This window comes from Suricata suricatta, chromosome 4 (genome assembly GCF_006229205.1).
Source record: "Suricata suricatta isolate VVHF042 chromosome 4, meerkat_22Aug2017_6uvM2_HiC, whole genome shotgun sequence".
NCBI lineage: Eukaryota > Metazoa > Chordata > Mammalia > Carnivora > Herpestidae > Suricata > Suricata suricatta.
The window spans coordinates 4,030,698-4,041,643 of record NC_043703.1 but is presented as its reverse complement, the minus strand read 5'-3'; the positions used below and the strand labels follow the sequence as shown (position 1 = coordinate 4,041,643).

General features: G+C 45.3%; 1 protein-coding gene across 3 annotated transcripts; it reads right to left on the bottom strand.

Moving 5' to 3' along the window:
* Nucleotides 1–517: 517 nt before the first annotated feature.
* LIG4 (DNA ligase 4) lies at nt 518–8,381 on the bottom strand. Of its 3 annotated transcripts, XM_029936448.1 has the most exons (5): nt 8,314–8,378; nt 8,070–8,108; nt 7,524–7,690; nt 6,865–7,052; nt 518–4,371 (listed from the first exon to the last, which is right to left on the bottom strand). In XM_029936448.1, the coding sequence occupies exon 5, from the start codon at nt 4,341–4,343 to the stop codon at nt 1,611–1,613; it is 2,733 nt and encodes a 910-aa protein (XP_029792308.1). In that variant the 5' UTR covers nt 4,344–4,371; nt 6,865–7,052; nt 7,524–7,690; nt 8,070–8,108; nt 8,314–8,378; the 3' UTR covers nt 518–1,610. The 3 variants fall into 3 exon arrangements, with proteins under 3 accessions (XP_029792308.1, XP_029792309.1, XP_029792307.1); XM_029936449.1 differs by lacking the exon at nt 8,070–8,108 and having other exon boundaries at nt 8,314–8,381; XM_029936447.1 differs by lacking the exon at nt 8,314–8,378 and having other exon boundaries at nt 8,070–8,225.
* Between the last annotated feature and the right edge of the window lie 2,565 nt (nt 8,382–10,946).

Sequence of the window (10,946 nt, the reverse complement as noted above, 5' to 3'; positions counted from 1 at the left end):
TTTTAATTTTTTTTTTTTGAGAGTGAGCAAGCGGGAGTATGGAGGGCCAGAGAGGAAACACAGAATCTGAAACAGCTCCAGTCCTGACATGGGGCTTAAACCCGCAAACCATGAGATCATGACCTGAGCCAAAGTTGGATGCTCAACTGACTGAGCCACCTAAATGCCCCAAGTTTAAATTTTTAATAAAGGTCATTCAATAATACACAGGAACCTGATTTGAATCAGTCAAAAATTATAGATACCATAATATCTAATCTGATTGAAATAACTACTACAAATTGTCTTAAAATAAATACATCACCCACTGCCTGGGTGGCTCTGTAGGTTAAGCATCTGAGTCTTGATTTTGCCTCAGGGAATCTGACCTCACAGTTCCTGAGCTGGAGCCCTGTGTCGCGCTCTTTGCTGACAACACAGAGCCTGCTTGGAACTCTTCCTCTCCCCCTCTCTGGCTCAAGCTCACACTCTCTCAAAATAAATAAATTACTTAATAACAAATCAGTACATCATAAAATTCAATAGCACATTAAATATTTTATTTAAATTAAGAAATAAAATTACACTTGTTCTGCTATTTCAGTAAAATTTCAATCTACTTACAAATAACCTATACACAGTTCCTTGGGTTCTATATTTTAAACATTTCAAAGGTGTCATAAAACTATTTTCCAAAATGAATATACTGTGTTCCAAACTTTGGTATAGAATTCAGACACAGTATATATTATACATACTGAATTTAAATAACCTAGGGATAAAAATAGTTTTAAACTGTCAAAGCACTTTACCTCCCTGTAAAAAGAAAGTCCCAACACATATGCTATTTTGACATGTACTCAGTGGATTACATCCAGGAAAATCACTCTTTGTGACTACAATTTTCCTGGAGTAAAGTTCACATGAAAACATGATCTTTGAACATGCCCTATTGTAGAGAAACAATCAATGTGGGCCAAGTACTTTAAAAATGGCAAGTTCCTTTTAAATCAAATTGATCTAATTTTAAGTTTTGAGACCATGGAGTCTCATTCAATTTCCCCTAATTTACCTAATGACATAACAGGTTTTATTCATGAGCTTGCCCTTAACCTTAAAAAAAAACAAATGTTTACATTTCACACTTAAAAGAATTTTAGCCTTCAATTTAAAAGACATAATTTTACAAGTCTGACTATAACAATTCTTTCCTCTTGCAATGCTTTATTACATAAAAACGATTAAAATTTTACTTTGACTCCAGAAAATCCAATTAGATCAATGCTTCTAATGACTCTCAAAGCTTCAGAATGTCTTTTATTACCATTGGAGTAAAAATTCTAGATTTCTATCAGGATTATATACCAACATGTCTTCTTTAAACAGTTTATTTCATCTTGGTTTTAAAAGTCATCACACATTACAATGCTAAAAGAATGTTTTCTTTCTGGCTTTGGGCTATTCAGGGTCTTACCTATCTAAAAGTTAAAATTATTGGTTTTCTATTCTAATAATATCATTTGAACATAAATTTTAACGGGTAAAAACAAGACGTAGTTTAACATTCTATCTTTACCATCTGTTATGATGAGTACACAGATCACAGGCTTTCCTCACTAGAAAAGGCAGCTTTAAACCAAATATTGATTTTCCTCTTGCAACTCACACTTGTCTATGGAATCAGTGACCCAATCTTGTTGCAAGATTTTAAACTTTCTCTTAAGAGTTCTTCGGAAAGCTTTCAAGTCTGCAAGACGGCTTCGATCCTCCCCAACGATCACATGGGACACTCCCTGAGCTAAACAAGAAACTACTTTTGCTCCGTGAAACCGAAGTTCCAAAGCTGTAAAGGCTAACCTTGTCCCCTCGATTTTGGTACTCAAGTCGTTAATAACAGCATACAAGTCCAAGTAAATAACATGGTGTCGAAACATACTGAGCGGGGAGCGGTCCCAGGAGTATCGACATTCTAAATTAGTAATCGCGGAAGCCATTTCTCTGGGACTTTGTTCGCCAGGATTTTTCATTGCTGAGAACACTTCTTTCAGTTGGTTCAAATCTGTGTCGGTGAAGTAACTGTCACCATAACAATCGTATTCACGAGCAAAATGCTGCCGTGTCGAGGGGCACATGTGAATCATAAAGCGAGGCTGCCAGGGCACACAGCGTTTGGTCTTAAAGCACTCTAACAGCCACTCAGGCCTCACAACGTCATGTTTATCCGAAGAAATGATGTTTTTCACTCTGATGTTCTCAGACCCTGCAATCACGCAGTAGGTGTCCGGGCCTGGGTTTTGCACTATGTAACCACCGAACTCCGCAAGTCTGCTCTCCAGGTCGGGCTTTGGGTGGCTCTCTGTTCCACTCATGACACAAAACTCCACGTCTTCAAATATATTAGAAACTTTGTTTACATTAGAAAGGTTAGGTGCTTTCAAGTGCTCGATAATCCCAATAACTTTCTTCACCTTTGGGGCAGCTTTCCGCCTCTTCTCCTGTGGCTCATCGTCCCCGACAAAAAGGTGTTTGGATGCGAGCTTTCCAGATGCCTTCCCCCGAAGCCGCTCCAAGTCATCCAAGGAGGTGCATTCGTACCACTCCTTGTCTTCCCGGATCTTCTCGATTCGGGGGAAGCGCAACGTGCAGCCAGTTTTATACATATCGCTGGAGACGATCTCGGTCGCTTTAATCTGAACAATGACGGAATTGCACGGCTCAATGTACACTTCGGGCTTCTCTGTTCCACATAAAATGCTACCTGGGGGAGCTTTTCTATGAAAAGGCTTCCAATGCTTGGCCAATTTCAAACCCAGATCATACAGTTCTTTCATGGTGTAACCTGAACCGACACGACAGAGAGTGTGAAACACGGAGGGTTTCTCACCAGGAGGCGGCTTCTCCGCTATGGCACACAGAAAATGAGACATCATTCCACCTCGCGAACCTGTGCCCCAGTAGCCCCCGACAATTAAGACGTCCAGTTCATCCATCAGGCCGTCGACATACTCTGGCTTAATTTTTAACCATCCTTCACCTCTTTTGTCTGGCTTGTAAATGGAGAGAGGATGTTTGATCATGATTCCCTCTTCTCTTTTGTCTATTGCTTCGTTCAGAGCATCAATTACTTCCTTCTTAGTATGAGCCAGGGTTTTTTGCACTATGTCTATCCTCCCCGGTATTGGTGTAAAAACACTGGTGAGAATTTCATGCCTCTTTTTCAGGGTCTCACGCCCTAGCTTTTTATTATTGACCATCAGTACGTCAAAAACACAGTAACAAGTCTGCAGTTCAGAATCTTCCACCATTCTTTTGATATCGAACTTATTCCCCTTCTGCATAAAAGTCTGCGTATTAGGGTTGAAGGCCATCATCTCCCCATCCAGGATACAGGTCTGCACGTCTGTCTTGAAGGCACCATGAATGAAGGGTGTCAGAGAGCCTTTCTGTGGAGAATCTCCAAACTGATCCGTGAACTTATACCCGTTCCGGGAGAAGTACTCATACTCATTGCCATCCTTGTGCATTTGCATGCGCTCACCATCCAGCTTGGTTTCAATGTAGAAACTCTGGTGTTTCATGTCCTTCTCTATTCGATCAATATCTGCTATGGCAGCCAGCATGGGCTTAAAGGCAGAGAATAAAGTGATAGAGATATCACTGAGTCCAACGGAAGGGTCGTGCAGCTGCATGCAGACTTTTTCAAGATCTGTGGTGACATTATGCAACTCGGCCGCATCATTGTGGAAAACGGAAAACACAGACTGCTCACTAAAACCAAGTTTCAAGTCCTTCACTATCATCCGGATAAGCCACTTTTGTTCCAGGGCTGAACTCTGCGTGATCAGCTGAAGAAGACTCTTTTTCATCAGGTCCTTTCTTCTGGCAGAATTATTGCTGGCAATGGAGTCTAAAAGGTCATTCACTTGCTGTATGGTTAAACTTCCTTTCTGCAAACATCTTGGTTTCAACACGAAATAGGCAATCATTGCAAAGTCCCCAGCATCCCCACGAGTTCCAGTGGGTGTCCTGTAATTTAAAAGCTTAAGGGCGTCTTTTCCTTCTTTGGGTAAATTAAGCAATTCAATATAAAGTTTAGCAAGCATGGTTTCTTTGATTCCATAGGCCATTCTCTGTCGTTCGAGCTGAGGGAGAATAAGTCGCATTGCTGGGTAAAAAGAGTCCTTGACATCTTTTTGGTTCTTATGAAGGGCGTCGTGAAATCTTCTCCAAGAATCTAAAAATTCCCTGAAGTGTCTGATTTTTTCTGCACGTCCTTTACTTCTCTGTATTCGTTCTAAAGTGGAACACAAATCTGCAAAAGGAACGTGAGCAGCGACCATTTCTGGCGTCTGTGAGGTAGCCATAGAAGTGACGGTGACTCCGCTGGTTTAACTAGTAAGGCAAAAAGAGAAGAGCTTTAAGTCAAAGATAAACTTCAACTAAGTATTTGATGTAAAGACTTTGCAGACAGGGCTTCGTTCATGATAAAGGTTTTCAGCGTTTGCAAAATGAGAGTGAAGCAGTGCCGTAGTTATGTCTCTTCCATCTCTACGTTTAACGAACATCAATTATTTTACTTCAATTCTATTCCGTATTTATGACCAAAAGTGTCAGCGGCCCCGCAACCTACATTAACAATATCGAAATTGACTACTTTGCCTTTCTCTCTGATTTCCAACTTCTATGGGGTGCATTATTCTGTTCCTTATTCAGCACAGGAGGAACATAAAAGAAGGCTCAACGCATTTCATTTCTGGCCTTCTGAGGTAAGGCCCTTCTTTTTACTTCTCCTGTTTTTCTGTCAGATTATCACACAGCATTAGAAATGGATGTTTCTAACAAATCACTCACTCATGCAATTAAACTTGGCTTTGCAGGAAGTTTGGACTCCAACACGGGTAGCAGTTCACCACAACAAAAACAAAAACAAAACAACAGCCACCTTCTTCTTCCAACCAAACAAAGCCCATGTCTGTGTTTACTTCATATCACCACTAGCTTTGCCCAATCACTCCAATAAAACCCCCATGAAACCCTTACTGGACCTACCTCTTCTAACTCTATTTTATCCTCGTTACTTATAGCCCCGTAAATTTAAATCCAGTAGTACATTTTTTTGTTAGTATTCTCATGCCTATTACTCCCAACAATTCACTGACCACATAACCCGCAGGCATCATGCTATGTTTCTGCCTTCAGAGAGCAGACATTCTGTAAAGAAAAAGGGGGCATAATGGGAATGAATTATAAAATGCTAAGTGCTTTAACACAGGTGAATTGTCATGAGCCAGAGTTTTCCACTGAAGTATCTTCTAAAGTTGAAGATAAAATAGTGAGGACCTTGCTGGGGGAGGGTCTAGACTATTACCTGAAGTGCTTACCACAAGTGTGAACTTTAAGTTTTAAATATTGATGCAAGTCCTATTAGAATCTGTGATATAAACCATAGAACACTAAAATCAACTAACTTTCCCAAAAAAGGTTTCAAGGAGGGGCCCCTGGAGGGCTCAGTCGTTTGAGCGATCAACTCTTGATTTCAGCTCAGGTCATGATCCCAGGTCGTAGAATCCAGTCCTGAGTCAGGCGCCACACTGAGTGTGGAGTGTGTTTAAGACCCTCTCTCCTTCTGCCCCTCTTGGGTGGGTGTGCTCTCCCACCAAAAAAAAAAAAAAAAAAAAAGACTTCAAACAAAACATGTGATCCCAGAATAGAAACCTTGTTTTAGTTGGTGGTTTCATACACCTCCTGGTGCGTCCCTCCCAGAGCCTCCAGAGCAGGGAGCCAGAGCAGCCCCACAGGGAGGAGGCAGCTCCCCTGAGGTCTCGGAGGTCCTGAGATTCCCTGACAGCAGCCAAGGAGACACACGCGCCGTCGGTACGAGGCTACACAGCCTCACGTCCGGCATCAGAAGTCCTGTGGCTGGCCATGGTCCCACATCACCACGCTGCCAGTCTCCGAGGTCAGGAGTTGCAGTTTGTGCGAGCAGTGCCTGGCACATAGTAGGTTCATTTGCTGAATGCATTTCTGAGCACCTAGAGTGGACTTCCTGGAAAAGCACTCGAGAAAAGGCCAGGGGCTGATTATATTCACTCCCCACCACGCCTGGTGGGATTCAGTCTGGTCACAACCATTTAGCAGCTATGACCCCACGGGGCAGGTTTCACAACAGCCATTTGGTGGCCCTTAGGGAAAAAGGCTCTACTTCTCAGTCGAATTCCTGACAAAGGAAACTCAATTTCTACTGGGTCAGTTAAGACACCAAGAAATAAACGAACCCCAAGGGTTGAAGGGGGAGGGGGAGGGGGTACAGAGGTGGTGGTGATGGAGGAGGACACTTGTGGGGAAGAGCAATGGGTATTGTATGGAAACCAATTTGACAATAAACTATTTTTTAAAAAAAGACACCAAGAAATAAAGCCATGAGAGGCAACTTTCCTGAGGCTTTTATCTTGGAACACAGTCCAGCTGCCTCCTCTCAGACTGTCTCATGGGCATAACTGACTGAACCACCTGCTTGTGTTTACGGTCCTGCTTCGCAAAACATGCCCCCTGAGGCCAGGCCGTTAAGGTAATAATGCTCTATTTCCAATCCGGGTAAGATGTATAAAAAATGAAGGATCTGGAGAAATACTTCTTTGAAATACAAGACGGGAGTACAGTTTCTCATCTGTCTGAATATTCTCCTTGGTCCCAGTTTCTCTCAACAAGTTCCAGGCAAAGACTCAAAGGATAACAACTGAAATCTAGGTAATGGTGTGGGTGCACATGTATGCCAAAACTGCTTGAAACATGACACGGACTCCAAAATTAGTATCCAATGAACAAGCTGAAATATTTTTCCACATGAAAATTGTACCCCTGCTTTTACATGTTCTCTCATTTTACCTTCTGGATCCTGGTGCTGTTAGCTGGTGTCTTTGACTTGTGGTTTGTGGTTAGGGCTCAGCCCCCAGAGGCAGTTAGTTTCCTTCTAGACCAAAACTCAACAGCTGTGTGTCACTGGGCAACCATTAAATTTCTCGGAGAGTCAGCGTCCTTAAGTGGAAAACGGGGTGAATAACGTAGAAGGTAACCTAAGGATGAAATCAGAGAATTTACAGAAGGTGCTAAACACAGGCATTGGCTGGTAAATCCTTGATCAGTGTTAGTACTATACTACTTCTTGATGCAACTAACAGTAAAAATACAAATATAATAAAATATTAAGGAAATAAGGGAGGGAGGGGTATGCTTCACTTTTTGCGGGGGAAGGGGAAGAGTTAGGGAGAGGGAGGGAGGCAAATCATGAGAGACTCTAGAATACTGAAAACAAATTGAGGGCTGAAGGGGGAGGGTGAAGGAGGTGATGGTCATGGAGTGGGGCACTTGTGGGGAAGAGCACTGGGTGATATAAGGAAACTAACTTGGTAATAAACTATTTTTAAAAAAAAGCAACTTTCCCGAGAATGAATACAGGAGAATGAATACAGACAGTATTATGATAATGACTCGTCGTCCATTCCACAGCTGCCTACGTTATCCTAAAGGGACATAAGGAAACATACCAGCAAGGCTGCATTCAGGGGATAGGACGATCCAGCGCTACTTGGTTGCAGACACATTGACTGGTACCATTTACGCTTCCTTCCTGCGGCCCCGACAAGAAGACGCGCTTCCCAACAACACAGCGTTTCCAGCAGGCTTCCCAGCACTTGGGATATCTGGCGGGACTCTGAGCAGAAAGACATTTGAGATGGAAAAAAGCCAGAAGGCTGCGGGAGCCAACAGGTTGACAGCAGACATGTAAGAAATCAGGCGGTTCCCTCCGAGGATGCCGTCTCTCTCTCCAGCTGCACCGGCACCCGCCAGCAGAATCTCTGGACGGGTCCACACCGCTCCCCCAGCCCCGCAAATAAAACCTGCAACGGATCCGGGTGAACCCGCCCCGGCTTGGGGGGCGGGGGCCCCCAGAATCAGGCAGTCGGGAAGCACAGCAGCCAGCCGGGTTCCCGGAGGCAGGTCCCTCGCCCCCCGCGTCCCAGACCCCGAACCCCGAACCAAAGACCCGGCTTCCAGCGTACGCCGTCGCCAGGGCGGCCCGCAACCCTCACCTGTGACTCCGGGCGGGGGCGGAGGGACCGAAAGACTTTCTGTCCCGAAACAAGAAAAGAAAAAACTTTAACGACCACAAGCAATCGGTGGACCGACAAGACGCGGGACGGTCCCCTCCGGCTTGGGTCACCCTGGCCCAGCCTCCGTCTGCTAAACGTCCCCCACCCCGGCTCGCTCCGGGGAATCCAAGCCCCCCGCCCCCCCTCCGCCCCCGCGCCCCCAGGGCCGCGCAGCCGCACTAACCTCCCACCCGCCGCGAAGCCCCAGGTGCGTTCTCCAAACCGGAAGCCGCGGCCCCGGGAGCCCGTTCCACCAGCTGTTGCTGGCGCAGCCGCAGTCGCCACTTAAGGCCCCGGGAGACCCTGACATCATCAAGATATTGTGCGCCGGCGCAGTCGCATCCGCAGGCCGGGAGGCCACAGGGAGGATGTGCGCACGCGCAGTGACGCTCGCGTTGGGCACCAGTCCACCTTGCAGGGATGAGGGGGACTCCAGGGAGCCTGGTGACAGCAACCGCCAATACAACTCCTGTTAGCCTCCCAAAGCAGCAGGTGCTCTGTGCAAGCGCTTCACCCATGAGAGTGGATTTCGTCTCTGAGCGAGACCCAGGAGCACTTTGTGTATATTGGCTCCTTAATTTGAACTTGAACCCTGAGTCATCCCTGTCCTTGGCCTGCTCACTAGCAAGTGACAGCCTCGAAGACTTCTGTCCCCTGTATGTAAACAGTGGTACCAATACTCATCGCATTGGTTGCTTGTGAAAGTGCCCATAATTGAAAAGGGCATCTTGCCTCCCCAAATTTCTGACGTTTCATTTAAATGGAAAAATAGGCTTTTGCAAAATTGCTGAAGGATGTCCTTCCCCATTTGTTTCTCATGATGGTACAACTCTGATGTGAGTTCTTGTCTCTTAATACAGAAATAATACATCATTCATGAAAATACATAACCTGTTATTCACAATACAGACATGAAGAGTTGCATACCTAGGAATCAACTATGGATTCTTCTAGTGTGTGTCTGAGGATTCAAAATAAAATTATTTGGGAAACGTTTACTGAGCACCAACTGTGATACAATAATCGTGCGAGGCATTCAAGATTGAGATGAACACAAACTCCGTCCTTATGTTCCAGAAACTGTTAATTTCTACTAATTTTGTTTTGGTTTGTCTTCTTATGTTGAGAATTGAGAAATTATCCATGATGATAGGGGAAACAATTTGAGAGTTATTTTCCTCTTGCCATAAAATACTGTTGCTTTAAGATGTGATATTTTAAGAAAGTGATATTTTGCAGCAACGGACTCTGAGAACATATTATAGTCGTTAAGTGCCCTTAGGGGTTGTCTAATGTTCAAACATCTCATTTTACAAAACCAACACTTATTTAATTCACAGTATTAGTTTGTAGCAGAGCTGAGCTTAGCCCAACAACATTCAGTTAATTTCCTTGCATGTATAATGCACCTAAGTTATCCAAATATTTCTCTGAAATCAGCTATGAAGTTTACAAGTCACATGATACTCTTGATGGTAATTTCTCTACCTACTATTCAACTGAATTGTCACTTTATTTTGGAGTAGCACCCAACAGTGTTGGTAACGGACCCCCCACACAAGTGTCCATCTTATGAGAGGCATTTGTGCACATTTGTACCTTGTTCAGCATGTACTGAGCTCCTACAACGGCAGAGATTGCATTTTGTATTACTGGTTAAGAGAGGAACCATGAACTGTGAAACCAAACTCCAAATTGATTCAAATCCTAGTCCATGATATTTTGGCCTTCCTAATACTTGATTCAAAGATCATCAAGGGTTTTTCATTAAGTATCTTCTAGAGTTCTGGGATGATGAGTTTATTCATGGAAGTAGTCTACCTTAGTGCCTGCCATTTGTTAGGTGACAAACAACGATCATCTATTATCAGAGCCTGCCTTTGCTCTGGACCTCTCCATCTGATGGCAGGATACAGGTCTTTCTGTGTGTTTGTTTTGTTTTGTCTTTTTTTTTAATAAAATATTCTTTGTATATATAAAATAGGGAACAGAGAATAGGGAATGACCAAGGGAGGGAGGTCAGACATCTGTAGATAAACAATTTAGTACAACTTGGTGCCCAGGGGAAGGTAACTTAATAAAGCACCAGCTTCAAGGGCCCCTTTGCGTGGCCAAGTCCCAGGCCCTGGGCTCTAGCCATGTTCCCCTGGTCTTGTGCTTTTGGACAATTTGCGAAAGTAAGATAACTCTGCATTCTGTTTCTTTAAAAGGCCCTCTAACTCTCCCCAGGTTCAGGCCTCACATCTGCCCGTGCAGCTCCACTCAGATAGACTTAGGAGAGAGAGGGCTGGGCTGGGAGCAACCAAACAAAAAGAGTTACGGATGCGGTTTAACGAAGTCCGGAAACACGCTGAAAGCCCCTCCTAACCCTCCCGGCCGACGAGCTTTCTTATGTAATGAATAGTTATGTGTGTACACGCTTAGAACTGCGTCCCCAAGGGAAAGGTGGTGCGTTACGACACTCACCCTGGGGGCTCGGATGAGGGGCCGGAGGCCTCCAGGTGCCCCCGGCTCAGCAGCCGCGGGCAGGGTCGCCCGTCTGAGTGCCAGCGCGCCCGCGGCCGGGCTCCCACGTATCTTGGCCGTGCGGGCCACCGTCGCCCGGGACTCCCCCGCCCGCGGCTGGTGCGCATGCCCGGGAGGGCGGGCCGCGTTCCCACTAGGAGGAGGACGGCGAGAGGAGGGCAGGTGATGTGGGAGTCGGCGGGGACATTTGCCGGCGACACCGAGCGTGGGCCGGAAGTGGAGGAGCCGAGAGCGGCGCCGCGAGAGCTCAGGGCTAGACCGTGGCGACGGCGGCGGCCCCTCGGCTGGAGG